Below are 27,628 nucleotides of genomic sequence, written 5' to 3'. Positions count from 1 at the left end.
ATAAAAATGCCCTCCCACACTGGAAGGTGCAGGGGGCACCTGGCACACCTCCCATCTCCTGCCCCAAGGAGACCACACAGGTTCTGCCACTCATGCCTGCGGGACAAGGGACATTCAGAGATAGCAGGGCTCTGCTCCACAGCCAGGGTGCTGGCAGGGCTGTCTCCTCCATCTCCAGAGACACTGTGCTGGGCAGTGCCAGCAAGGGGAGTCCAGGGGGCCTGGCTCCAGGCACATCCACTCCCCTTGCCACCCTTCCAACCCTGGAGCAGGGAGTACCTACCTGCCTTGCAGTGACAGGGGAGGCGGGTCCGTGCCCATGTTCAAGGCTGGCACCCCCACACCAGCCCAGGCACAAGGGACATGGGAGGGGGGGGCGGCAACAGCGGCACACGGGGCATTATTTAGCAATGTTCTTTTATTTCCAGTTTTAAGGTGAAAAGATGCCTTTAAATCTTCAATTAAATACTCCATAAAGAAAAAAAAAAAAAGGCAAAAAAAAATTATTTACAAATTCACGTGACCAGTAATTGAATCCTTGTTTTAATAATTACACATGCGGCTCGTCACATCCGGCGCTCTATAAATACAGGGGACGCGGATGAGGGGGCCGCCCTGTCACTTGCCCAATTGTGGCCTTAAACGTTTGGGAGGAGGATGGGGGCTTTTGGGGTCGTGGAGGGGACTCAGCCTGGCCCAGAGAGAAGGGGCCACCCCCCCTCCTCCCCGGCACCCTCCCCAGGTGTCAGAGCAGGAGCTGGGGGGGGAATGATTTATATTTAAAATTTAAAAACCATAGAGGGGAGGGGGTCCAGGCAGTGATGGAGGAATAGAGAGAGGACAGGGGAGGGGGAGAAATCACGCTCCTGTCCCCAAACCAAATTTAATAAGTTTATATATATATAATCTCTCTATATTCATCAAGAGGCGGGAAGGAGAAAGAGGAGGAGGGAGAAGAGGGGAGAGATATGTCCCCATCCCATCCCCCCCTCTCCATGACGTGAATCCAGGGGTGCTCTGCCCCACTCCCAGAGACCCGGTGTGCCTGCACTGGGAGGGGGGCGAGGAGGGTCCCCAAGGGGACCCATGGCAGCCACCGCCTCAGTCAGCATCTGTTTATTATCATCATGACAAACTCGTACAGGCCTTACAAACAGAACCAGGACAGAGGAAGAAGAGAGAGGAGAACTGAAAAAAAGAGAGGGGGGCTGCAAAGGGCACAGCAGGTCCCTCAGCCCTGGCATCAGCAAGTCCATGGGGGCCAGGGGTGGGAAGGGATGGAATCACTCCCCAGGGTGCCCCACTCTCTCTCCCCCCTTCCTCTTCCTCCTCCTCCTCACAGCTGCTCAGTTGTTGTCCGACTCATCCTCAGCTTCCCGGAGCCAGGTGAAAAAGGCTGTCACCGATTTGAGAGCCACCCCTTTGCCCTGCTGCTCGGCCGGGTCCTTGCTGGACTCCCACTTGTAGAAAGCCTCCTCCTTGATGACGTCCTCATCGTAGAGGGCATCAAAGAACATCCGCAGCAGGTCTGGGGTGGGGGGACAAAGGGGAACCTCTGCTATTCTCCAGCCATCGGCCACTCTGCTGCGGTGGGGACACATTTGCCACCCTCTCCTTGCCCCACCCGCACCCACGATACTCACTGGGAGGCTGGTCCAACTTCACCACCAAGGCTTGCAGGGCATAGAGTGCCTGGAGCTCCTTCTGCTCATCCCGCAGGTACTTCTGGAGCAGCTTGGCCTGGTTGCGGATGACCATGGCGTCCACGCGGTACGGGTTCTCAACTGCAGGGACAGGGTGTGAGAGCGGCACTGCAGGCAGGGGCACCCCCCCGCTCCCACTGCACCCTGGTACTCACAGACAATGGCCAAGTGGCACACAGACGTCATCAGGGCCCTGATAAACGTGTTGGACGAGACCTGCTGCTCGCTCAGGTTGGCCTAGCGGGGGGAGGGTAAAGTACTGTGAGCTGGAGAGGGAGCCAAGAGGAAGCCTCCAGACACTCAGGCATTGTGTCCCCACCCTCACCTCAATCCAGTCGTATATTCTTTGGTTGTTCGGGTTCTCCTTCAGCAGTTTGTCCATTTGCTTGCACAGCTCCTCTGAGGTCAGTTCCTTGCGGCTTGGCATGTCTGAGCTGTCCCCCATTGTGTACTCCAATTTCTGGGGAAGCAGGCAGAGAGAGCTGTTGAAGGCAGCACAGGGGAGTGCCACTCTCACACTGCCCAAGGTCTGCCCACGGCCCACCTCTGCCCCTTGCTGCCACCAAGCCCCCACCTGCTCTGTGACAAATTTGTTGACATCCTGGTCCTCAGGCAGGAATTCCTTCCAACTCAGGCCCCCATCCCGCCACAGCTTTCCTGCGGTCTTCTGGCCCTGTGGGACAGACAGTTGGCATCAGCACAGCATGCCCTCCATCTCCAGGGAGGAAGATACTGTGGTCTGGCCATGCCAGCCACAAGGCCCAGACACTGAGAGGAATGCCCCTCACCATCCTCTCTTGTGGCAGGGGAGTTCAATCTCCACCTGGCCCCAGGCAGAATGCCAGTCCTTGAGACTGCAGCCAGCAGCCACAAGCCCCATGCACTTACCATGCCCTTGCACAACAAGCCCAGCACCTCGACCAGCAGCGTGGTGGCCTTCCCAATGGGCACCAGGGGCTTTGTGATCTCCCTGTGGAGCACAAGAGACCTGGGTGAGCTACCTGCTCCAAGGAAGACTCCTGTGCCAGTTCTGCTGAGGAGCACAGCCCTCACCTGAACAGCTCTTCCATGGGGATGCCTTCTTCTTGCAGGATGGGTGTGATGAGCTCAGCCAGGTACAGCCAGATGTGTGGGATGTCAATCTCCATGTCCTCTGCGATCTCCAAGATCTCCCGCAGCCTGAAGAGCAGAGGGAGCTGTTGGGATCCAGCAGTCCCCACACCCTTGGCTAGGAGGGACTTCAGGATGTTTCAGTGTTGAGTCCTACTCAAGGCAGGGCCAAATTCAAAGCCAGGCTGCCCCAGCCTCTCACCCTTTGTAGTACTGCTCCTTGGAGAGCGTGCCTGCCTTCACCAGCTGGCAGAGCAGGGCTCCCATGTGCTCGCGAGAGATGGTGCTCCTCTCCAGCGTGGACTCGATGCCATTTTGCACAAAGATGTAGAGCGAGGAGGGGCTGCCCAGCTCCTGCACACACTGCAGGGCCTCCTGCAGGGAAAAGGGGGGTCAGTACTGCCCTATAGCCAGCTCTGGCTCCCCCCATCCTCATCCAGGTACCACCAGAACCCTGCCCAACAGTGCTGCCACACAGGGAGGGGAGCATTTGGCATGTCAGAGGAACATGGCCACGCTCTTCTCTCACCTTCATGTCATTGATGTGCAGGTATTCCTCTATGATCGCCTTGGATTTCTTCTCCAGTTCCTCTTCCGACAGCGCGGGCTTGGTGGATGTTGCAGGAGGTGTTGGCTCTTGTTTAACTGCAGGAGAAGAGCAAGGATGAGGCATCACCTGGGACAGGCAGAGCTGCAGGAGCAGCCAGAGCCTGGGCTATCAGCGCTCCCCAGCTCACCGGTCTCTCGGCTCCGGTCCCGTTCCTCCGTCATGCTCGCAGCCTTGCGCACGGCCTCGGGGCCGCCCTGCTTCTCCCGTTCTCGGCTCCTGTCCTCTGTCTCTTTGCTGAAGCTCCTCTTGGTGAGGGCAGATCTGTTCCTGTCTACTCTCTCCCCCCGGTCGAGACGCTCTAGACGGTCGCTGCCCTTCTCCGAACGTGACTCTCGCTCCCCTCTGTCCCCAGCCTTCTCTGACCTGTCACGGCTGGAGCTGCTCCTGGGCGAGAGAAAGACACAGTGTGAAGAACCCACCACCACCGTCCCTGACCCCAGACTGCAGAGCTCTGTAAAGTGAAGCTGTGCCACTCCAATCTCCACCTCTCCTTCAGCACTTGACCATTCTTGGGGGAAAACTTATTCCCTATTTCTCTCCTGTCCCAACTCATACCCTTTTCCTTTTACTCTGCTCCTTGGCACGGCTGAGCACTGCCTGCCTTTGTCCTACCCACACCTTCCTTCTGACGCAGACTGTGGCAAAGCCTCCCTTTGTTTTCCTCTTCTCCCACACAAATCCAAACTCCAGCTCTCTTTGGGGACCTCACGCTCCCACCCATTAATGTCTATCCAAGACCCTCAGGCCAGACTGAGCACGCAGGGGTGGTCACCCAAGTGCTGAACAGCAGGGAGGACACCCAGGGTGAGGTCAACCTTCCTTGCCACAAGGATTCACCACTCTGAGCTCTCTCAAGGACCCATTCTGCCACAGGGGTAATTGATACTGTAACTTGCCTATACACTGATCAACCACAAGACTGAATCAGGGGCTCTCCCTCAACCCCACACGCCCATCCACCAACGCAGGGCTGGCCCCTCACCTCTGCACCACACGGCGGGACTCTGGGCTCTCGGCAGGCATTGACTGCTGGAGCGCTGAGAAGCGGTTCAAGGTGCTCGTGGCTGGTCGCCCTGAATCAGATGCTGGGCGTGAAAAGAGGGAAGTCTCAGAGTTCGGCAACTCCCTGGTAGAGGAACTGCCAGGGGAAAGATCACCCCTCCCACTCTGTCCCACAGCACCCAGCCAGTCCCACACTGCCTACCTGAATCTGCAGGCTTCGCGCCAGACCCCCCGCTGCTGCCTTTGCCCCAGCTCAGCCGCCCACCCGGTGCAAAGAGCTGGTTATTGGAGTCAATGGATCCAGGCTGCAGGTGGAGAGAGAGGGAGACAGTCAGGCCTGATCCCCCACCAAGGCATGACCCAGGCCAGGCAGCCAGCTCGGCTGCCCCACCGCATGCCCAGCCTCACCTTGGTGATCTTTGTTAACCGGCTTGTGTCAATGGGCCGGTTGCCCTTGCTGATGGGCACCGTGTTCCAGCCATCATCTGCAACCAGGCTACTGCGTCCTGAGCACAAGAGGGACAGTCATAAGGTGCAGACCAGCCTTGAGCAGAGTCCAGCAGGAGCAACCCACTCCTAGCAAACAAGTGCCCCCAAGCCCAGACACTCACCACCAGAGGATGGCCCAGGGGGTCCTCTCCTCTTGTCCTTTGACATGAGCTGCTGCACTTTGATGTGTTCTCGATGCTCCTCCATCTCTGCTTCCTTGTGGATCTGATCGATGGTTTTGGGGCCCTGGTCTCCCCGCCGCGGCACCCAGCTATTCTGCAGAGGGCAGGGAAGGAGGGAAGAGAGAACTGAGATGGCTGAAAGATGGAGGGAAAGGGATTCCCCCTTCCCGGCCACCCCACTCTCAAAGTCTCAGGTTGGTCTCCGGCCTGGGCCATCACCACTCTCCATGTGTTGTGGCAGCTTTTGGCACAAAAAGGCTCAGGTTCCAGAGCCCCCCTGCATTAAACAGCCGCCAATTACTGTGTGCCCACTACCACTACCATGATAACCAAGAGCAGGGGCTAGCATGGTGTCTCTGGGGCTGGCCACAGCTCACATACCCACCTCTCTCATAGAGGGGACACATGGAGTGCTGGCATTCAGAGGACATAGGCCAGCAGCTCCAAGGGACCAAGCAGCAGATGGAGGACAGTCCCCAGGCAACTGCATTCCATCAGCCTTACCCGTCTTAGGTCAATCACATCCTGCAGCATGAAACGGATTCGGGACGATGTCTTTTTCTCTTTGATGATCTTCTCCATCTGATTGAAGTACTGGTCCATCCTGGGCTATAGAGGGACAGAGCCATGGTCACATCCCTCCTAAAGGCAAGGGAAGAGCAAGCAAGGTAGGGCAGGGTAAGGAGTACCTTGGCTTTCTCAAAGTCCAAGTCCTTGCCAATAGTCGTAAGCAGGCGGCAAAGGCACTCAAGAGACTCTTCATCGTGGTTTTTGAGCAGCTTCACCACGCAGTCATGCATAATGGCCTCTGTCAACATCTTCAGTTTGAAGAGCTCTCCAATGAACTTGATGTTGCCCAGGGATCGTCGGCGGGCCTTGTCCCGCGCCTCCTCCAGCTCATCCTTCATACGCGCCTTCTCCTCGGGCTGCACAAAAAGCACAACAGGCCAGTTCAGGGCACAGAGCCAAGCCAAGGACACCCATGCCAGCCCTCAGAGCAGACTCCCACCACAACTCACAGCACTGGCATCATCCATCTCTTTCTGCCGCTTCTCAAAGATCTCATCATCATCCTTGTCCTTCTCAAACTCCTTCTGGCAGCGGTTGAGCAGCAGCTTGCGGAAGTTCACAGTCACTGTGGGCTTGTCTGTTGTGGGCACTTTAAGCTGCAGGGAGAGGTACAACCCAGAGAAAGAGCATGAGTTGTGTCTCCCCCAAAAGCTGGGCAAATAAGGTGGCATTACTCAAATCAGGGAAAAGCCACCCTACAACACTGTGATGCCCTGCTGAGACTCTGAACACGGTCCTTCATTCACACACCCCAGTTTCCCCACTCCACATGGAAGGACCTGCACACTACTAAGTTCAGCTGAGATGGCCAAAAAAACCTTGCCTGCTCAACAGGAGACCACCCAGCTTCTGCTCACCCCCATAAGGCAACGGCACATGTTAGCATAGGCAACAGAGAAGTTTGGCTCCGAGATGGCCTTCTCGAAGACGAGGTCGATGACACCCTTGAGCCGCTCCTCCGTGTCGATGGACAACTCCATCACCTGCTTCATCAGCTGCTGGAACATCTGGGGTGTCAGCTTGTTGAGGATGCTGCGGACACGGCGGAGCAGTTCCTGCAAGGGCAACAGGGTCAGCAAGAGCTGGGCACCTTTCCCCCAGGCCCTCCGACTACCTGCCCACCCCAGCTCCCACCTGTGTCTTGATATTCTCAGGATCCTCCTCCTCGGAAGCACGTTTGCTGCTGGGTTTCCAGGCCTTCTCGGCCTTGTTCAGCTTGACATCCTCATTGAGGGACACAGTTGCAATGATTTTGCGGGGCTCCTTCCTCTGACTCGGCTGGGAGCGGCGGGGACCCAACCCTGAGGGCTGACACACAGAGAAGAAACTCAGCTCTCTGCTCTGGGACCATGTGAGCTGGCTCCCAGAAGCCTCCAGTCCACCTACTCAGATCCTCAACTCCATCATGGACATCAGTGGCCCAGACACAGCGGCTCGAAAGCTTGATCATCACAGAGAGGCAGAGCAGGACGGCAGGAATGAAGTGAGGGGATACTCACCAGGCCCCGGTTGCCCATGACAGGACGGCCAAGGTTGGCGAAGGAGGGGGTGAAGTCAGGGCTGCAGTTCATGCTATTGATGCGGATGGGGTCAATTGGCCGCAGTGGGGTCTTGTTGGCCTGCGAAGGTACACACGGCTGAGGATGCCCGGGGGCAGAGGAGCGGGATGGATCCATCCCCCAGCCTCAGCGCCGGGACAAGGAACTGGAAAAAAGGCCCCAGAGGTGCCCCCACACCCACCAAACCCAGGCTCAAAGGTCACTGCAAATGCAGCAACAAGACCCTGAGCACAAAAGTGAAGTCTCTGTCCCACCTTCCCAAGGCACAAAGAGGTGCCAGATCCCCACCTAACCACCACCCACAATTCCCCAATTTCCAGGGCCGCACCGACCTTGTCCAGCACCACATCTGTGATCTGGGGCAGCCCCTCAGGTTTCTGCATGCTGGCAAAGATGAACTGGAAGCCCAGCAGGAACTCCCGGTCATACCGCTTCTTCTCCTCAGGGTTCAATGGCTTCCATTGCTCTGCAGTGAGGGGCAAGAGGGACACTCTGATGTGGTCTGTCCCATATTCTCCACTCTGAGCTGTGGTGGGTCTGGGTCCACACAGGGACAAGCAAGGTGAGATACAGACAACCACAGAACTGTCCCAGGCTAGTACACCATGAGCAAAACCATGCATGCTTAGAAAGCCTGATTCCACCAGGTCCCTGCCTCCTGCCTAGACCCTTATGCTGGGAACTCTGTTTCCCATCCCATGCCAAGCTTGGGGACAAGATGGGAGGAGAATGTAAAATTTAGGACACAGGGACCATGCCACCCACACCTTCCCTACTGCTGGGTCCAGAGGTGGTGGCTGCCAGCAGAGGACTGTGCCCAGGCACAGCTTACCTTCCTTGTAGCCATACTTCTGGCCAGCAGCCTTGCCCTTCTCCGGGGCCAACTTGTCTTCCTTCTCCTCCCACGTCTCTTCAGACTCCTCCTGTGGACGGGCAGGAGCCACATCCTCTGCTTCACTAGCAGGGGCAGACACGGGGGGCTTGTTCTCCGCCTCCGAGGCACTATCACCAGTCTGAGACTGCAGCAGAGGGGACAGAGACAGCAGTCACCCACATGAGCCTGCTCCTGTCCCCTTCACCCCACTCCTCAGTGTCCACCCCACCTCAGATCCTCATTACCATCACAGAGCATCAGTGGCCCAGACACGATGGCACAAAGCAGAGTTCATCACAGGAGGAGATGGGACACAGGGTGATCTCCAGACACCCCAGGACACTCACCTCTTTAAAGGCATCCAGCAAATCACCTACTGCCTCCTTCTTGTTCAGCTCCTTCATCCTTCGTTTCTTCTTTGGCACCGACATGGCGACTGGGAGGAGAGGCAGGAAGGTGAAAGACAGGAACCCTCCCAGTCCCCGGCACCCTGACAATAGCTATGGGGTCACCAGCAAGACCCCAGTAACAGCAGGTGAGCTTCATGATGCAGCCACAGGGATGTGGTCCTGCCACCCCATAACAGCCCCCATCCCCAAACACACCCTGATTTACCATGTGCCTCATCAAAGTGTCCCATCCACATCACTGCCTGAGTGTGTGCTCCCCATCCTGTCAGAGGATCCCTGCAGACACTGCTCTACTCCTTTACAGGGACACTCCCATACAAATCTCTGTTCCCATACACACTCCCCTCCCTGGCACCCCTACACACCAGCCCTTACACGTGCTTCCCAGAAATTATCTACCCTGAGGTTGCCCTCCTAGAGCACCCCTGTATCCCTGCCCAAGGCACTCCATAAAACCCATCACTCCTATGTAACCCCAACACTCCTGTGCAGGTCGCTTAAAGAAAAAAAGAGAAACCCTAACACATCCCCAGGGCACCCCACTTTCCTCAATCACCCCTGTGTACTTGCATACCCCTACACAGCATGCCCTACATCTTCCCTGCCAACCTGCCACCTCCCAGTATCCTTAACAACTGGGGACAATCCTCAGATACAACCCTGATACATCACCCTACACCCCTGCATAAAACATCATATAAAACACACTTCCATTCCCTGTGACATCCCCCACACACAGCCCTCTATGCCCACCCCATACATCACCACATAGATGTACTCCCCCGACACCTCCCTGATCCCACCATCCACCTTGTCCCCTTCAGCATTCTATACCTACACATCTTGTATCCCTAACCACATCTCCAACACCCTCCCTGTACCTCATGCCATGCGATGCCCCCCACCACCCACCCTGGGGCACCCTGCAGCCCAGCATTCCCAACCTTGCGCGGTCGCCTCCAAGGTCTGCGAAGGGGCAGGGGCTGGGCTCAAGCTTCGCTCCTGGGTCTCACCAGGGCCTTCGCCCTCTTCCTCCTCCTCCTCTGCAGGTGGGGAGGCAGGGGTGCCAGGCTGGGCTGGCTCCTCAGGCTCTGAGATGGGACTGACATCTGACTCGGGCTGCTCCTCACTCGGCTCTGCTTTGCTGGTGCCCTCCACACCATTGGGTAGGGGCAGCTCTTCAGGCTGGGCAACGGGGGAGTCCAGGGTGGGCACAGGCACCGGCTCAGAGAGCGGCACTGGCTGGCACACAGGCGCCTCAGGGACCGTCTCAGGCGTCTCCTCCAAAACCCCATTGGCCTCAGCAGTGGTCTCGGGGCAGGGCTCTTCCCGGGGCGGAGGGGGACTGGGGGAGGCGGGTTTGGCAGGCGCTTCAGGGGCCTGTGGTACAACGGGCGGTGGCGACGGCGCAGCCGGCACCGGGGGCACGGCTGGCATCGAGGGAACAACGGGCACCGGCGGCACCTCGGGGGGCACAGGCTCCTCCAGGGTGGGCTCCGGGAGGGAAATAGCAACTTCCCCCTCCTCTTCCTCCTCCTCCCCCGCAGCCACCGTGTCCATGTTGGGCGCGGGCACAAGGGGCAGCTCCGCAGCCCCTGGCACTGTAGTGATGGCGCTTAACGTCTTTTGCGGGTCAGGTGGCGCCTCGCCCTGCTCCGCTTTCGTGTCCGTGTCCACAGGAGGCTCCATTGGCACCAGCGTCACGGGCGAGAGCACCACGGGCTCCACCTCGGGGATCAGGGGAGGGGGAGGAGACGGGGATGCCGATTTGCTGGGCTCCAGGGAGACAGGCTTGCTCACCACCAGCGCAGGCTTCGGGCGGTCATCTGCAAGGTGGATGACATTAATGGATGACTCTCTGATTCCCTACTCATCCCACATTCCTCCCCAGATCCCTCTATCTTCAGGAGACACAGGGACAGATGTGCCAAGCCACATCACAAATGGGGGATGGGGACAACAGGGGTCCTCCAGTGCCCAGAGGACAGCTGAGATGAGTACACAACCCCTGTAAACTCTCCTGGATCCAACATGGGGACACAGGTCCCCAGGGATGGCCTCTGACCCCACAACAGTCAAGAGAATCAAGGAACAGTGGGGCTGGCATTTCACATCCTGCAGTGCCAACACCAGGGGAACCTTGCTGCAGCCATGCCAGCTGGCACAGCCAGCCCTGGCACGGGCACTTACCGGGCCGGACAATAACTGCTACATGGGGGGTCTCTCCGTTGGCCTGGGGCTCCAAACCGCTTCCAGCCTGAGGGGGCAAAGAGGGAGTTGAACAGGGCCACGTGCACTTCCCGCTGCCACAGCTGCGAAGTCAGAGGGTCCACTTACCTGTGGAGGAGTGGGGGTGGATGAGGTCCTTGCTCCAGACATAATTTCTTCTGTAATGTCTTTGCCACCTTGGTTGGGGTCTCGTATTCGGATCTGTCCAAGAATCAGAGCACAGTGAGGAAGCTGTTGGCAGACTGCAGGACAACACACGGGCCACCTCCTTTCCATAAGCCTAACACCCCACAGGACACCCTTCTCCAAAGGGAAAAGGAAGGTTCATTCACTGCAGTGCCTGTCCTGGCCATGCAGTTTGGGGAACAATCCACATCCTCTCAACCAGAGGGCACAGTGTCCCACAGACACTCGCCTGTTCCACTGCCTTCCAAGTAACTGCAACACAGCTGGAGCCAGCAGGTCCCCAGGCCAGTGCCCATCTCCAGAAGTGAGGGGACCCCAATACAACACTGTGCTAGCACAGGGGCTGCAAGACCCCCTCATTTAAGGACAATACAGAGGACTAACCTCAGCACACAGAAACCACAGTGAGCTCTGTGTCACCCCAGGCACACCCTATATGCCCACAGCCTCACGTGCCCCATGTCATGGGTGCAGCACGAGCTACAGGGCACCCAGCTGTGAGGTGACTGGAGGGGTACACGTGGGTCTGGCTGGGACTACAGTGCAGGGGACAGCGCAGCCAGGAACCTTGTTCTACCTTCTGAACACGACCTACTCCCAGAACACCAAGTGCAGAGCTCAACCCATCTCTGATGAGAAAATGCCGGCATCCCACCTCCCAGTGGCACCCCCTGCCTCCCAGCACAGGGCCATGCCGGCAGCCACCGGCTCCCCGCTATAAATAGGCCCCATGCGAGGCCTCTGAGCACCGGCATCTCCGGGAGCAGACAGCAGTTGGCAGCCGCGGCACCCCCGCCCTCCCGGGAGCTGTGACTCAGCACAACGCTGCCCGCCGGGACGACCAAGGTCGCCAGCACCCACCGTGCACCCCAGTTCCCTTGCTAAGCCCTCCAGCCTGTGGGGACACAGCCCTGTGCCAACCCTTTTCCCTGGCATGCTGCACCACGTCCCATCCCACACACCACCAGCGCCCAGGGCTGACACCATCCCCCTCCTGCACACGAGCACACCCTCTCGCACACAAGCACCCCCATCCACGCCTGGAGGCAGATGGCTCCTTACCGTCTTGCGCTCTCGTTTTGGGGGGATCGGTGGTTGCTGGCTCACAATGACCTGGGCAGTGGGGACCCCCGCTGAGAACTGCTGCACCCCCTGCGCCGGGTAGTAGGCGCCCGCTGAAGGAGAGGAGAGAGCGTCAGAGCAGCCAAGCCAGATCCTCCAAGCCTGTCCTGAAGACTCCCTGATCTCCCAAACACAGGGGTCTGTCAGGAGCCCGGAGAGCCCTCACTGCTCTGCTGCGAACCCCCATCGCATCCGGCCTGGATTGTCCCAACCCGCCTGACAGGCCTGACCGAATTCCTTCCCTGTGAAGCAGAGAGCGTCCCCGCGCCACCCCCACGCCCAGCCAGGCCCCGCAGGCATCCACCGTGCCCACCAGCTCCACACCAGAGAGCCCTGCCTGGACACTCGGCCATGTCAGGTACAGGCGTCCCGGCTCTGGCCTGTGGCCGCCTTCCTGCCTGCGCCCTTATCTCCATAGGGCCAGCACCAGCCCGAGGGCGGCACCAGGCAGCCTCCATTCACACCCAGGCTGAGGGGCTCAGGCTCCCCGTGCAGCCCGAGTCCCTGGAGAGCCCAGCCAGAGCAAGGAGCTGTGCTGAGGGACAGAGGCAGAGCTGGACCCCATCCAGGGCTGTCACAGCCCTCAAGAGGTGCTCCACTCCTCCCAGGGCATCCATGAGCATCACCCCGGAGCAGTGCCACGGGGATACAGGTGTGCTGGGACAGGCACAGTTGGGTCCTGGCCCCCTCTGGCTCCAGCACCTTCCCTGCTGCACTGACCCTGAAAGTCAACCAAGGTGCTCTGGTGACTGCCTCATCTCTGAGTCAGGGACCCTCCCTTTGCTTGGGGGACTCACAGGGACGCTGAATGGGCCTCACACGTCAGGATGGGCTGGGCATGGGGGAAAGGAAGGAGACCCTGAGCTGCCTAGCCCTGAGGACCAGACAGGAGAACCAATTTGATTCATTTGTCAAGGGTCACACCATGTTGGGTCACCCTACCAGTCCTGTGGGCAAGAGGCAAGTGCTGCCAGCTTCCCCAGGAAGAGCCACAGCAGCCCCAAAGCAGAAGCTGGGGGTACACCCATCCTAGAACCTCACAGAGATACCCATAGCATGTCCCAGGGCTGTGCTCAGTGCACAAAGGTGCAGCAGTGTCCTGGCCCAAGCACAGGAGACAGCCACAGCCAGGGGCCACCTCCCTCCTCTGAGGGGCTGGCTGGGCCCTGAGACAACAGGGAGGGAGGCTGGGCACGTACCTGGCTCAGGAGAAGCCCATCTCTGCCCTGGTTATGCTTTGCTGCTGTGCCGGGGCCAGGCCGGAGGCCTCGGCTCACATTTCTGTGTCTGCTGGGCCTCCCGGGGCCAACCAAGCCTAAATATAGTCACAGCCCGGGTGGCCACATGCAGCAGGGGGAAGGAGGAGGGGCTGCTCACATCGCACTCCCCAAGCACCAGGAGGGGGCAGGCATGGAGCACCCCGGCTGGGGAGCAGGAGCTGAGGGGGGTCAGCAAGCACTGAACTGCTCACCACCCTGACAGCAAGTGAGGGGGAGCAGGGGATAAAGTCTGCCCCAGCCCTCCGCCAGCAGAGTTAAATATTAAACAGCCCCAATTTGGAAAAGGACAGGGGTGGGTGGACTGGTACAAATGGACCAGCGGGACATGATGTGCTGCTGGGCAACAAGGAACTGTCCCCCAAAACTACAATGGGGTCACAGAGTCAGCTCCAGTCAGCTGTGTTCAGCTCAGAGGGACACACAGAGGCCAGGGGAGTAAAAAAAACAGGGATGTGCTGGGACTGAAAGAGCACTGGGGAGCAGAGCAACCCCTCTGTCTGTACCGTAAGTCCCGAACTCTGTGGGGCTGGCTCCAGGATAAAAACTAGGGGCGCCAGGTTGGACCGGGTACTGTTGGGTCGGGACAACATACGTGGAGCGACCCTGCAAGAGGAAAGAAAATAAGTCAATTATGGCCCCTGCAGAGCACGGACATACCCCCAAAACACTGATGTAACCCCAAACTTGACTGTGAACTAGTTGTACACCAGGGCAGTGAGCAGGATACAGGTAGAGCAGATACCAGGTGGCTCTGAGAACTGTTGGGGAGGGGACCAGTACTGCCTGCCGCATCTCTACAGAGCCAGCAGCACCCTGCTCAAATCAGTGGGTGCTCAGAGTCTCAGGACCCCCTCCACCCCGCCAGAACAGACGTGGGCTCCAAGTCCAGGCAACACCTCCCGCCGGTGCCCATCCCAACCCCGCCCCCCAGAGCCCAAAGCATCGTCCTCACCTGTCCGGGAATGTAATAGGCTCCTTGGGAAGGTGTGTAGGATATCTGGGAGGGTATCATCATCACCTGGGAAGCAGCTGGATACACATGGGCAGGAGGGCCGGGCCGAGCCGTCGTGTTACTCTGCACGCGGGACGCACTGGCAGGAGGCTGTGCCCTGTTCTGGTAGAAATGCTTGGGGAGAGATGGGGCACAGCGTCAGCAGGAGCTCCAGCACCTTCGTCTGCCACCACTGCACTCGGGGGGAGACACCAGCCCCCCCCCACGCTGCCGGCACGCAGCACCGCCTCGGCAGCCTGCAAGGCCACCCCCCGCCCCGGCACCATCCTGTCCCCACGCACCTGCGGGGCCGCCTGGGTCCACCCGACCCAGCTCATGCCCGGCGCGGCCCCGGCCCAGCCCTCCCGGGGCCGGCAGCTCCAGCGCCCGGGGCCGGCCACGGCCGCACGCAGCTCGGCGGCGGCGGGTCCCGGCGTGCTCTGCACCGGCTCGCGGGGGATGCTGGGACCTGTAGTCCCGCCATGCCGGAGCCGGACAACATGTGGAGCTCCGCATTCCCACCCCGGCCAATGCCGCTCATCCCGACCCAGCTTGTCTGCCGGGCAAAAGCATCCCCGGGAGCAGCAGCTCCAGCCCCACAACGAGTGGACAAGGAAGGGTCCGCGCACGCAACCCCCGGGGCAAGGAGAAAGCGTTACCTGAAGAGACCTGAATCCTCCCTGTTAGCAAGCGCACGCATACAGAGGGAAAGGGGGAAAGAGAGAGACAGGAGTTACTGGCACTGGGACAGGGATAGCAGAGGAACGGACAAGAAGTCAGGGAGCCCTGTGCTCTGTGCCCATATCCCAAATATACTGAGATCCCTTCTAGGGACCTTCCAAGGGGCAGGGATGGGTCTGATGAGCTCCCAGACACACAGCCAAGGATGTCACCAGATCTGTCCCCAACAGCTCCTCCACACAAGAGGGCTGATGGAACCCAGAGCCTTGCACACCACTGCAGGGCGTTGGGAGACCAAGCAAAGCAGGGAAGAAGAGGGAGATGAGGAAGGGCACAGGCAGAAGCAACAGCCTGGGCTGGAGTTAGCACAGGCACAGCCACATGCTGCAGGCTTCATGCAAGGAGGGAATTGGGGAGACACTGCAGAGAAACCTACCCAAAGTCGAGCAGGCATCCCGCACTTTCCCCAGAGTCCAGGGTCCCCACATGCTCCCCAGCCCCTTCATGCCCAAGGTGAGTGTTTCTGTGCAGTGTCGGGGAAGGGTGTTCAGCATGCAGGGCAGGGGAAGCGGGTTAGTACCTGCTGGTGAATAGCCCGAGGCCCTGCTGGAAACTGAGAGAGGAGGAAAGGGAGGTTTGGGGCAGGGGAGGAAGGAGAGAAGAGCAGTCACTCTGTGGGCATCCTCATTGGAGGCGCCTGCCCTCCCACCCCAGGGCCAGGAGGTCCTCAGATGGCAGTCGTGGTCCAGACCATGGGCTCATTCCCCCTTCAGAGGCACACACCAGGCCCAAGGGGCACCACATTGCTCCTAACACCCCTGGGTTCCGTGGCAGTGTGGGCTACTCGGCCAGGAAGCAGAAAGCTGCTGGATACCCCTTACCACCCTCTGCAGCTCTGGACAAAATCCTTACCTGGCGCGGCTGAGAAGGCGTATTCATTTGTGAGGTCGGTGCCGGGTTAAAAACCACAGGTGCCGTCTGACCAGGTGGGAACGTCGGCTGGAAGAAGGCAGGGAGGGAAAGAGATGGTACCACCGCCCTTGGCACCAACTGGGGTGGCAAAGCTGGGTCCCCCAGCCCTGCAGGGGACAGTTACCTGCGGCAGTCCGGGAGAAGGGGCAGGGTGCGGGGCAGTCGGGGCTCCTCCTGTGGGCTGTGGAGCTTTGTTCATTTCATGGGGTTGTGCATAAGGATCCCCTCGCTATCTGCAGGAACAGGGACAGTGGGCATAAGCTGGAGATGGCAACACCCCAGGCATCTGTCTCCTGTCCATGTCAGCACTAAAATCTGCAAATCTCCAGCCCCACAGCCTACCATTGTAAAGCCAGGCATCAGCCATGCCCCACAGACAGCATCCCACCAAGGCACGGACCCCCAGCCACCTCCTCCTGCCCCACTGGGCCATGGGGAAGATGGGGTAGGTACTGCCAAGTCACCTAGCCTGGGCAGGTCCTCACACCCTTCAGAGCAGACCCTTCATCATGCCCCAAACCCAGCCATGCCCACCAGCAGGACTGACCCACCCAAGGTGACCCCACAAAGCCTGTCTGGGCCCTACACAAAACTGGGCACCAGCGCCCACGCCACCACTAACTCCGGGGGGCTGGGTGGGCCGGCAGCACCCCGGCGTCAGCCGTGCCCAGCTCCACCCCGGCTGACCTACTAAGCGCTTCCCCCGGCCGGCCAAACCTGTTCCTGCCGGTGGCGCCAGGTCCCCGGCGCACACCACAAACGCCTACCAGGGAAGGCAGGGAGCAGCTCCCTCGTCCCCCCACGCCCCTGACACTCCTGCCCACTGCCCTGCCCAGGGGAGTCTGCAGCCCCCCGGCACCGCCAGCACCCAGGCAGCCCGGACACCCTCCCGGCTGTCCCAGGAAGGACTTGGCAGCCAGCGCCGCTCTCCCCGCCCCAGTGCAAAGGCCGCCGGGGCAGGGAGGAGAGGCAGTACCCCGCACACTGCCGGGGGTCCCCTGCACCCTGCGGGACCCAGTGAGCCCGCTGCCGGCCAGACACCCAAGGGAGCGGCCCTGGTGCCTCCTGTAATCTGACGCCGGGACGCGTCAGCACTGCCGGCCCCCAGCCCCGCTGCGGGCACTGCCAGACACGTCCCACCAACACTGGGAAATGGGGCACCCCAATCCCCCCAGGGCTGCGCTGGGGGTGCCACCCCATCCCAGGGATCCCCCGAGCCACAACCCAGCGGAGATGGGCCCTGCCAGTGTTTCAGGAGGTGGCAGGGGCTGGGTTGCATCCCCAGTGCTCTCCCCGGGCCCCTTCTCACCGGCGACCCAAGCACCCGGCACGGACAGCCCGTACCTGAGCCAGCTTAGCTAGGCCTTGAGAACAATCACCCCTAAACAGAGGGGGAAGATTGTCTCACAGGGGACAGGGACACCCGGGGACAGCCAGACCTGGTCTCCTCCACCAAACACAACCAGGAGCGAGCAGGATACTCACCCCCCCGCGGGAAAAACCTGGGCCGGCTGAGCGGGCCTGCAGAGACCGTTCATCCGACTGACTGGGAGAGAGAGAAAGAGAGATCAGGCCGGGCCCCGCGGGGGGAGCCCGGCCTGGCCCCGGCTTCGCACTGGCCCGGGTAGCCCAGCAAGGCCGGGGAATGCGGGTTCCGTCCCCGGGGGGACAACGGGGCCCCGCGCGGCTGTTTGTAATCGGAGTCGCGGCCGCCTCTCCTGCGCCGGGAGCGGCCGGGCCGCGGCCTGTGCTGGGCCCGCCGACGGGGCGGGGGGTCCCGGCCCGGGGGGGACTCCGGGAAGGCCCAGCTCGGTCCGACTGAGGGGCCGGGGGACGGAAGTAGCAGTTCGGGGAGGCAGGAACGCACGGGGGATTGGGGGACAAGACAAGAATCACCGACGGCGGAGCTGGGACAGGCCGCGGCCGTGGCCCGAGAGCGGTCGGCCCCGCCAGGCCCAAGCGCGGCCTCGCCCCCAGGCCGAGGCGGCGGCCAAACCGGCGGCTGCGGCCGGCTCCGTCCCGGGGCGGCGGCACCACCATCACGGCGGCGGGAGGGCGCGGTGCGGTGCCCGGTGCGGCATCCGGCGGCCCCGCTCCCCCCCGCGGCGGCGGCGGCCTCTGCCAAGGACACGTGTCACTGCCGGCCGCAACCGCGGCCCCGCGGGCACCGGCGGCGGCACGAGAGGCCGGTCCCGGTGGGGCGGGGGCGGCATTGCTCACAACACATGCGGCGGCGGCGCCGGGCCTAGGCGGGCGCGGCGCCGGGAGCACGTGTGCGGCGGCGGCAGCGGCGGCGGGGCGCACCGGCCAGCACGTGGGCGCGGACGGACGCGGCCGCCGCAGGATCACCGGGACGTGGGGACCATCGGGACGAGCGGGGGGCCCGGCGCAGCAGCGGAGCGAAGCACGGGACAGGGTGTGGGAAGGGGGGTGGCGGCGGCGGGGCGGCACCCACGTGGTGGCGGCGGCGGCGGCGCGACAAGGCCCGGCGAAGCGAAGCCCGGGGAAGGGGGAGGAATAGGGCGGCACGCGCGGCCCCGGTACCGGCGCCCCCCCACCCCCCCCGCGGGGCGCGCGCCCGCCCCGCCCCCGCCCGTTACCTTCAGTCTCCTTCAGCGCGCGCGGCCCGACGCAGCCGCAGCGCAGCGCAGCACGACCATTTCCGGAGCCGCGCCGCGCGCAGGGGGCGGGGCCGCGAGGCCGCGCGCCCGCGGCCGCCGCCGAGGGGGAGGGGCGCACGGGGGCGGGGCTGCCATGCCCGGAGCCGCGCCGGGCCCCGCCCCCACCCGCACGTTGCGCTGCCGCGGTCACGTGACGGGGCGGGGCGAGGCCCGGGCGGCCCGGAGAGGGCCGGGGGCCGCACGGCTACGCCCCATCCCCGCGGCCACGCCCGCCGTGCCGTCCCGTCCCGCCGCCGCGCGCCCCGTGCAGGGTCACGAGGGCAGTGGGCGCACCCGGCACCGGCACCGGTCGGGACGCACGCTCACCAGGGGCCTGACACCACTAGCGTCCCGCAGCCACCCAGGGACCGGCACCAGCGGCGCCCGCACCCATTCGGTGCTTGGCACCACTGGGACCCGGCCTCACCCAGAACTTGACATTGCCCCAGCGGGCACCCACTCATGCTCAATCCAACCCTGGCCACATCCGTGATGCACCCTCGTGCACAGGCACCTTCCCGGGACATGCACCCATCCAGGGTCTGCTCTGATGTGGGATTTGCCGGCCAGGAGCTGCACTGGCCCAGAGCCCACCCAGCACCTCACACCCACAGGGGACATGGTCCCCACCCTGCACCCCGCAGGATGCAGCACCTTACCCCGACCCTGCATTCAGCCCCCTCCCTTTGGTACTCAGCACCCCACTCCCACCCAGACACAGCCTCCCGTGTTCACCCAGCTGGGACACAGCAGGTGTCAGACACTGTCACTTTTGGAAACAGGGCAGGGGCTTTCCTCTTCGCTAAAAATACTTTCCATGTGGCTTCTGTCCCCACCTCCCTGACTGCTTTTAACCCCAATGTCAGCTCTGGAGCAGCACCAAATGATGGCAGAGTCCAGCACATCTGGCAGGGCAGTTGAAAGTTGGGAGCTGCCAGCCAAGACCCCCCAGGAGGGCAGAGCCAGGCAGGGACAGGCCATGCTGGGCTAAAGGGGAGTCGCACACTCTGAGCACGTGGCTGTGCCAGGCACACACACAGGGCACTGCTGGATGCATGGAGCACCCATGGCACCCCACAACCCTGTGTTCATGCCCTGCATGTTGGGATCTGCACTGTGCACAGCCTCCATGGGCCACAGGCACACCCAAAAGGATGAAAGCCCACCCCACACTCCCAGTGCAAGAAGAAGAGGGCAGCACTAGTCTCCACATAGTTTATTTCCTTGACTCTCAGTAACAAAAACAAACTAGGGTTTTTCCCTCCCCTCCCAAACCACCTACCCACCCCCCAGTTTCCCCTTGGCTCAAACGTCGTAGTTGGGGTTCTTGCGTAGGATAACAAATCCCTCCAGGATGGGCGTCACAGGCACGTGCTCCTCTGTGGCCAGCTCTGCCCGCTCTCCATGTGCCAGCAGCACTGGGGTTGTGTGAGTCTGGAAGCCAGTGATGGTTTTGGGCTTGCCTGCCTGGCCCACCACATCCACAGCCTGAGAGAGAGAGTGAGATCAATGCCAGGGACACAGAGGGACATCAGCACAGCCCCTCCCCAGCCCTGGCTGCCCCTTACCTGTCCTACCCGAACCGACACGGGCAGAGGCCGCAGCTCCTCATCGAAGGTGACCAGCATGCGGGGCTGCATGGCAGCAACGAGGCCATAGAGAATGTAGTGGGACTTGCCGAGGATAACTGGAGGAAAGACAGAAATAAAGGGGCTGAGCAATGCCCACGCTGCAGGGCAGAGAGAACTGGGGGGACAGAGCCAGCAGCACTCACTGTTGCGCACATCCAGGAAGGACACGAGGACGGTCAGCAGCCCAGCCACAGCCACCTGGCTCATGAGCTGGCGATCACTGTGGTATGGGCATAGGGTGAGTGTCCCCTTGCCCAGATGAGTCAGGCCCTGTTGTGGCAGAGAAAGTACATAAAAGAGCGATGGAGTAACCTGGGACTCCCAGCCCTGCCCTCAGGAGAGGGTGACACCCCCAGGACACCACTCTCCTCCCACACCCAGGGCAGGGACCCCAAACTTCCCCTTCCACACACAAGCAGTGAGCACAGTATCATCACCTGGGCCAACCGCACCATGAAGAGGTTGTTGGGGTCTTTGGCGTGGTACTGGGCCAGCTGCCGCAGCATTGCTGCCAGCCGGGCGTTGTTGGTACCTGGGGACAAGGAGGTGCAGGCAGAGGAGTGTACAAGGCACAGGTCTCCCACCTTTCCCCCCAAACAAACCCCAAACCAGGCTGTCCCCAGGCTTACCACTGCCCACCATGCCCATGGCAAAGATGGAGTTGTAGGAGACCTCAGGGTCAGCGTCGTGGGAGAACTTGCTGAGGGTATCGAGGATGTTGAGCCGGGGGTTGGAGACTGAGATAAGAGCCAGCGCCAGGGGCACAGCCCGGCGGAGGGTGGGCTCCCCGTACCGCAGCTGCACAGAGGGGAGGGGGTGTTAGACTCAGATCACCCAGCGCTGCAAGGCCTACTGAGATGTGAGGCAGTACCCCAGTTTCTATTCCGACGTCCTTTCCCGGCTCTGTGCTGTCCCCCTGGTGTCACTCACCAGGTGGCCGAAGGTGCGCAGGCCCATCTCCGCCCCGATCTCCTCGCCCATGGCAATGAGCGCGATCCCCAGCACCGCCACGCCCTGCAGGGGGGGACACAGGCCCTGAGCGCCAGGCACGGAGCACCCAGCCCAACACCCAAGCTCTTAAGCCTCTGGGCCCACCCAAGGCCTAGGGGGAAGGGCCTTAGGAACCCTTCCAAAGCCAGTTCCTGCTCCAGGCACACAAACCCCAGCCCACATTTCCCCACCTGGTGAGCACCCATGTCTGCTGAGCTCTCTTTCTTCTCCTTCTCTTTCTTGTCCTTTTTGTCCTTGTCTTCCTCTTTCTCCTTGGAGTCAAAATGCTCACTGCAGATGTGCAGGAGCTGTTGCACCTTCAAGACATTCCCTGAGCCTGGGCAGAAAGTGGAGTGCCAGGATCAGCAGGCAGAGGACCCTGGAGCTGCTCCTGCCTCCCCTCACCTCGACCAGCCCAACTCACCCGCATAAGCACAGATATCCACCAGCGTGTTGGCAAAGCTGCGGAAAGGCTCCGACACCACCTCCAGCGCTGCCAAGATGGCCTCAATTGCCTCTCCCTTCCCTGTCAAGGAAAGCATAGTGGTTAAAGGACAGCATGGAGGGATGCTCCCACCCCATGAGCCACTGGCACTGCCCAGCCTTACCCAAGTGGTTCAAGCCCAGCCCAAGTGGCAGCCACCGGGCGTAGGTATCCTTCAGTTCTGTCTCTGATTTCTCCATGATGGTCTGGAGGATAGTGGAGGTGACATCCCCATTGCAGGAACCCACTGATATCATCCCACAGGCCAGGGCAGTCACACCAGCCACCTAGTGATGGGGAAAAGAGCCATGTCATACACAGGGACAGCTCAGAGTAAGCTGGCCTATAGCACTAGGTACCCTTGGCCTCCACTTTCTATGAAAATCTGGGCTACTGCAAGACCTGATGGTTTCCTACCCTCCTAAATCTGCTGTAATCCCATTGTGGCAGCAGCTCAGATAAGGAAAATAGGGTCAGTGCTGAGCAGGGACATGTGGCCTTGCTCTTGGAGCTCAAGCTGGCTGCAGGACAGTGCCTGTATTCTCAGGAGCTCTGGGGCACGGGATGGAGAAGCAGGAATCACAGGCAAACCCTGCCTCATGCCCTACCTCCATGCTGGACTTGGAGTCTCCCATGACAGGCAGCAGCAAAGTCAGGACATCCTCGCGGTTGGAGCCTGCATAAGCCAGTCCCAGCCTGCAGAGAGTGCACAGGGGTGTGAGGGAGGAGCTGCACCACCCTGTGCAGCACGGGGAGGCTGGGGCCAGGCCCTTACCCAAAAATGGCTCCAATCCTCATGGTGTTGCTGTTGTGGAGGACATAGTCAGACAGGAGGGCCAGGGCAGGGTCACACTCATTTTTCACCCCTGAGTTGACGATGCCACAGGCCAGGAGGGCTCCAGACTGCAAGGCAGAAGCATTGTCACACACTAGCCACCAACACAAAGCTCCCTGTCAGCCAGTGACTGATGTCACCTCACACATCACACCCCTCCCCCAGGATGGCCAAGTTGGTATGAAGTGGGCAATGCCACCCTGGATCAAGGTGAGAATTCCAAAGCTCATAGCTGTGTGACAAGGGGAGCCCCCAGGATGCTTCAGACAGTCCCCAAGAGACCAGCACCTCACTGTGAGCTGCTCAAAAGCCTGGGACACAGGGCATCCAACCGTTCTCTGTGCAGGAGCTGAGCTGCACAGAGGACCAAAGCAAGGACCATTTCCCAGCCAGGTGCACACCCAGCTCACAGCAGGACTGCCCCACGCAGACACAGAGCCAGGATCTGTCACTGACCTTGATGTAATCCTCTGAGGAGTACAGGTACTTGTCGATCTGTGTGAGCCCCCCGTCCACGTCCCACAGCAGGATTGTGCCCAGCGAGGCTGCAGCACTCAGCATCCCTGTGGTTCCAGGGAAGAAAGGCCCTCATCAGGCCTGAACTGATGTGCCCTGTGTGGGGCTTGCGGTAGAGCCAGGGACATAGGCCAGCTCAGCCACCCTTACCCCAAAAGGGACAGGGTGGTAACCCCAAGCCTAGAGGCACCTCCAGCCCTGCCCAGCCTGCTAACTCACCATGGTCCTTGTTCTTGTACAACCATTTATTGCCATCATCTGTCAGCAGCTTGTCCTGTCCAAAGGCAGCATTCACAAAGCCGTTCACAAAGGAGGAGGCCAAATTCATCCGGGCTGAGTCCACTTGGGAACCACTTCCCCCAAACCCTGTGGAACAATGACAGGGTGAGGAAAGCAGCAACAGAAGCCCTGCCAGCCCTCAACATGCAGCCATCCCACATCATAGGAACGAGGACCCGTCTCCATCACCAGCAGGAAAGAGAAGCCCAGATCCACAGGCCAGAGACCATGGGCAGGCCATCCACCCCCTCAGATACACATCTGACCACACAGGCTCAGAGGTGCTTGGCAGCCTCAAGAACTCCACACAGGCAGGGATGATAAAAACCACAACACAAGCCCTTACGGTTATTCTCCAGGTGGGTTTTATAAATATCATCTGGCACTTTGGGCTCCATGATGTCCAGCTGCAAAGACAAGGGAGAAGGAGGTTACCACCCGGCCAGCACATCCTACAATGGCAACCTCTCCAAGAGTAGCCCAAATCACAGGGATGATGGATTTCTTCTCAAATCTTGCCACAGAGCCTGGCAGCCAGGCAGCCACAGCTGGAGGTAGCCCAGGGTGCTTTTCCAGGCTGGGACACTCACCTCTCTGGCTAAGGCCAAGAAATTGCTGTTGAGCTGGACATTGGACATGATCTCTGTTAAGTCCTCATACTCCTCCACATCCTCGTTCAGCTCCAGGAAGACCCCATGGCGGCCCAGCATAAAGGCCATCTGCTTCTGGACAACTCTGTGCAGAGGGGAGGGGTTTCCTGAGTGCCCAGAACCCAGCAAGCCCCAGCACAAACACAGGTTCACCAAGCAGTGAGCCAACCTGCCCTGCCCAGGGCATACAGACATGACCCACTCCTGCCCATCCTCATTTCAGGGACAAGAGTCTCAATCCAAACCCCCAGACACCTTTAACAGTGACAGATCCAACCTATCTCTGCCCAAATGGGGAGCCTTGCCCCACCAGGATGAGCAAAGGCTGCAGAGGGCAGGGAACATCTCTGCTTACACATCTTTGCAGGAAGTGAAGATGTCCTCCACCAGCTCCACATCATTGAGCATCAGAGCCAGGCGCAGGGCTTCCGGGTAGCGATTGAATTTGCGGAAGATGCCCAGGGCACAGCGCAAGAGAGCCGAGTTCTCAGGCTCTGGGACGTAGCTCACACAGCTTAAGGAGGAGACAGACATGAGGGTGACAACCAGATCAGGCAGCCTTGGCCCAACAGGGATCAGGCCCTGTCCAGCACCTCAGGCTGCCAAGCCCCCTCACCTTGTCAGATAGAGGCACACTTTGGAGTAGGCATTGTCATCAATGTACTTCTCCAGCATGTCCATCTGCTCTATCTCCATGAGCAGGTCACAGGCCTCGTGCTCTGCGTTGTGGGCCATGTTGTAGGGGACAATCTCCTTGACCAGGGTGAGGAGTGTGTCCCTCTGAGCCTTGTCAGCTTCATCAATCTCCTGCCACTCCTTGGCCACCTCTCCGGCCAAGTGCCTGCAGGAACAAAGGGATGTCACCACTACAAAAATCAGTTTCACTGAGCCGTGAGAACAGGGAGCAGCTGCTCCCAGTTAGCCAGGATTATGTACTGTTTATGGAGGCTCTGCATTCTGCAGACTTTATGGGGGACAAGGCCAGAGGAGAAACAGGGTTAAGACCAGAGATTTCAGAGGCCACAGAAGCAAGATCTCTGCAGCTCGAAAACCATCATGAATAGAGCATGAAGTGACACATGTGCAGGTGTGATAGCGGCAGCTGAACACATGATCAGCTAGTCAAGACACATCCCAGCCAGGCCAGAGCTAAAGCACCCCAGGAAATTCCCCTGAGCCCTTATCCTTCCCCTCTGGTCCCCCTGAGGCTTACCTGACGTATTCATGCCCCCAGGATGCCAGCTCCTCTTGGGAGCCCACCAGCCGGTACTTGAGACACTCCCGCTCCCCACTCATGGTCATGGCCAGGACAGAAATGATATCTGCTGCAAAGCGCTGCAGAAAGAGTGCAGAGCTCCAGACACAGGCCAGGCACAGGGAACCAGGGGCAGCCATGGACACCACACCCTCCCTGTGCCTGAAAACCACCACAGGTGGCAAAGGTACCGTCCTGACAAGTTATAACCCTCTGGAGCAAGTCACAGAGAGTGCTGTTAGATCCCAGGGTCCAGAGGGCTCTGCCTGCCCCAGCACTGTCCCCTCAATCACATGGGATGGTGCGGCCAAGAGTTTCTACCTTGTTCTCTCCTGGAGCCATGTTCTCATAGATCTCCTTCAGCTTGCCATAATGGGGCCGTAGGAACTTGAGGGGTTTGGGAACAGAGGTCATGGAGGTGGTGGAAGAGCGGATCTGCCTCCGCAGCTCCTCCAGGGCTGGACGGTAAAGTGACGTGTCTTTCTCCTGCAGAGGGAAGCTGCCTGTCAGGGGCCGGTTCCTGAGCTACCACCTCACCAGCCCTCCTCAAACACAGCCATGGCTCTTAGCAGAACAGCCCCCACCCTGGGCTGCCTCCTTTAGCCCAAGAGCTGGAGAAGGAGGGCACAGCAGGGTAGAAAGCTTCTCTCTCATCAGGAACACAGAGGTCCCTTGGGCACAGGTCAGAAAGGCAACAAGGCTGGGGGGACAGATCACAGCAGACAAGCAGGGGCCCATCCCACTCAAGGTAAAATGCCCCCATCTCCACTGCACGAGGAACAGCCACAAGCAAGAGACAGACAGAGTCAAATCCTGGCCAGGACTCCTTGCTGAGGGACACAGCACAGACTCACCCCCAGGCGCTCCACCAGCATCTCCAGCTCATCCTGCAGCTGCTTGTCCTCCTCAGACTGACAAAATGCACAGGAGAAAGCAGAGTTAACGGTGCAGAGCACAGGTAGTCTCAGTGTGACAGCGGCAGGGATGTCACCCCAAGCCACAGGGTACCAGGACAAAGTGATGCACTCATTGCTCAGGGCACCACCCTGCCCCAGTGCTGGCAGGGTGGAGCAATGCTCACATTACTGGGGATACCTTCCTTAAGAAACCACCCATTCCCGGGGTGTGAGATGCACCTCCCCTATTCCTCTGCGCTGTATGAAAACAACCCCACATAGAGGGGCACGTCAGGTCACAGCCCAGCTGGGGCACTGACAGCAGCCCCTTCACTGTGTCCCCCAGCCCACGGGGACCCCCAGAGCCAAGGTCACCGCCGTGCTGGGGATCCCTGCACAGTGCCCAGTATCACACACACACACAGCGTGCTTACACCAGGGCTTCCCTCACCAGCGCTCCTCTGAGACCCCCGCGCCCCCTGCCCGGGAACGGGAGCCCTCAATGGCGTCACGCGGGCACCCCATGACGTGCCGGGGCCCCGCCGGAGGGAACCCCTCGCTGCCGTCACATGCCCGCGCTGGAGGGAGTCCCCGGAGGGATGCTGGCCGCCGCCGTGACGCGGGATGACGTCCCGTTCCCGGAGGGATGCCGGCCAGCCCCGTGACGCGGGATGACGTCCTGCCCCGCCGGTGACGCGGGCCCGAACGGGCCGTGACTCAGCGGCGGCCCGCGGCTCGGCGGCACTCACCAGCTCCTGCTCCTTCTCGGGCCCAGAGGGCGGGTCCCGGCGGTCCCGGCCCCATGGCGGCGTGGGTTTCTCGTCGCCGCCCCCCCCGGGGCCGCCCTGCACCCGGCTCTGCCCGCCGCCGCCGCCCGCGTCCATGTTCGCCCGGTCGTGCTTCCGCCGCACCGCGCCTGCGCAACGCCGTGACGGCACCGCCGCGCGCCGGGGGCGGGGCCAAGGGCGGGGCGGACCCACGTGCGGGGACACCGGTACCGACACCAACACTGATACCGGTACCGGCACCGACACTGGCACCGACACCGACACTGACACTGAAACCGGTACCGACACTGACACCGGCACTGACACTGAAACCAGTACCGACACTGACACTGAAACCGGTACCGGCACTGACACTGAAAACGGTACCGGCGCCGACACTGAAACCGACACTGACACCAGCACCGAAACTGAAACCGGCACCGACACTGACACTGAAACCGGTACCAGCACCGACAATGACACCGGCACTGACGCTGAAACCAGTACCGACATTGACAATGATACCGACAACGATACTTACACGGACACTGACACGGACATCGACACTGGCACCAGCACTGTCCCTAACACCGGTACCAACACTGACACACCGGTATTGACACCGGCACTGGCGCCAGCACTGGCACCAGCACTGACCCTGACACTGGTACCGACACTGACACACCGGTATTGAC

The 27,628-nt window shown here is 60.6% G+C and overlaps 2 protein-coding genes and 2 non-coding genes across 17 annotated transcripts; all 4 read right to left on the bottom strand.

The window, feature by feature from the left end:
• Positions 1 to 1,100: 1,100 nt before the first annotated feature.
• On the bottom strand, positions 1,101 to 18,721 carry EIF4G1 (eukaryotic translation initiation factor 4 gamma 1). Of its 13 annotated transcripts, none has more exons than XM_074547325.1 (35): positions 18,571 to 18,721; positions 17,456 to 17,516; positions 16,095 to 16,203; positions 15,911 to 15,997; positions 15,579 to 15,611; positions 14,977 to 14,997; positions 14,279 to 14,452; positions 13,830 to 13,929; positions 11,987 to 12,099; positions 10,847 to 10,939; positions 10,700 to 10,766; positions 9,454 to 10,335; positions 8,447 to 8,535; positions 8,058 to 8,244; positions 7,558 to 7,691; positions 7,166 to 7,303; positions 6,801 to 6,974; positions 6,524 to 6,721; positions 6,116 to 6,262; positions 5,786 to 6,022; positions 5,601 to 5,705; positions 5,037 to 5,190; positions 4,834 to 4,931; positions 4,628 to 4,730; positions 4,406 to 4,508; positions 3,551 to 3,807; positions 3,343 to 3,458; positions 3,016 to 3,188; positions 2,757 to 2,882; positions 2,592 to 2,673; positions 2,278 to 2,376; positions 2,029 to 2,163; positions 1,859 to 1,940; positions 1,644 to 1,784; positions 1,101 to 1,528 (listed from the first exon to the last, which is right to left on the bottom strand). In XM_074547325.1, the coding sequence occupies exons 3-35, from the start codon at positions 16,167 to 16,169 to the stop codon at positions 1,347 to 1,349; spliced, it is 4,905 nt and encodes a 1,634-aa protein (XP_074403426.1). In that variant the 5' UTR covers positions 16,170 to 16,203; positions 17,456 to 17,516; positions 18,571 to 18,721; the 3' UTR covers positions 1,101 to 1,346. The 13 variants fall into 13 exon arrangements, with proteins under 13 accessions (XP_074403426.1, XP_074403430.1, XP_074403431.1 ...); XM_074547329.1 differs by having other exon boundaries at positions 4,406 to 4,496; XM_074547330.1 differs by having other exon boundaries at positions 7,166 to 7,285.
• LOC113459019 (small nucleolar RNA SNORD66) lies at positions 7,049 to 7,123 on the bottom strand. Its single transcript, XR_003379813.1, has one exon. It is a non-coding gene; the product is annotated as a small nucleolar RNA SNORD66 (small nucleolar RNA).
• LOC113459025 (small nucleolar RNA SNORD66) lies at positions 8,326 to 8,402 on the bottom strand. The gene has a single exon (XR_003379819.1). It is a non-coding gene; the product is annotated as a small nucleolar RNA SNORD66 (small nucleolar RNA).
• A 1,110-nt stretch (positions 18,722 to 19,831) lies between the features above and the next one.
• PSMD2 (proteasome 26S subunit ubiquitin receptor, non-ATPase 2) lies at positions 19,832 to 27,102 on the bottom strand. Of its 2 annotated transcripts, none has more exons than XM_005484847.3 (21): positions 26,916 to 27,102; positions 26,125 to 26,181; positions 25,592 to 25,756; positions 25,229 to 25,350; positions 24,632 to 24,856; positions 24,371 to 24,529; positions 23,956 to 24,100; positions 23,712 to 23,772; positions 23,306 to 23,452; positions 23,027 to 23,133; positions 22,511 to 22,638; positions 22,344 to 22,431; positions 21,860 to 22,022; positions 21,676 to 21,777; positions 21,443 to 21,588; positions 21,192 to 21,275; positions 20,891 to 21,059; positions 20,699 to 20,793; positions 20,405 to 20,531; positions 20,199 to 20,317; positions 19,832 to 20,118 (listed from the first exon to the last, which is right to left on the bottom strand). In XM_005484847.3, the coding sequence occupies exons 1-21, from the start codon at positions 27,048 to 27,050 to the stop codon at positions 19,936 to 19,938; spliced, it is 2,727 nt and encodes a 908-aa protein (XP_005484904.1). In that variant the 5' UTR covers positions 27,051 to 27,102; the 3' UTR covers positions 19,832 to 19,935. The 2 variants fall into 2 exon arrangements, with proteins under 2 accessions (XP_005484904.1, XP_014120954.1); XM_014265479.3 differs by lacking the exon at positions 26,916 to 27,102 and adding an exon at positions 26,618 to 26,786.
• Positions 27,103 to 27,628: the final 526 nt, after the last annotated feature.

The sequence above is a fragment of the Zonotrichia albicollis genome, chromosome 9 (assembly GCF_047830755.1).
Source record: "Zonotrichia albicollis isolate bZonAlb1 chromosome 9, bZonAlb1.hap1, whole genome shotgun sequence".
NCBI lineage: Eukaryota > Metazoa > Chordata > Aves > Passeriformes > Passerellidae > Zonotrichia > Zonotrichia albicollis.
This window is presented reverse-complemented; position numbering and strand designations above follow the sequence as displayed.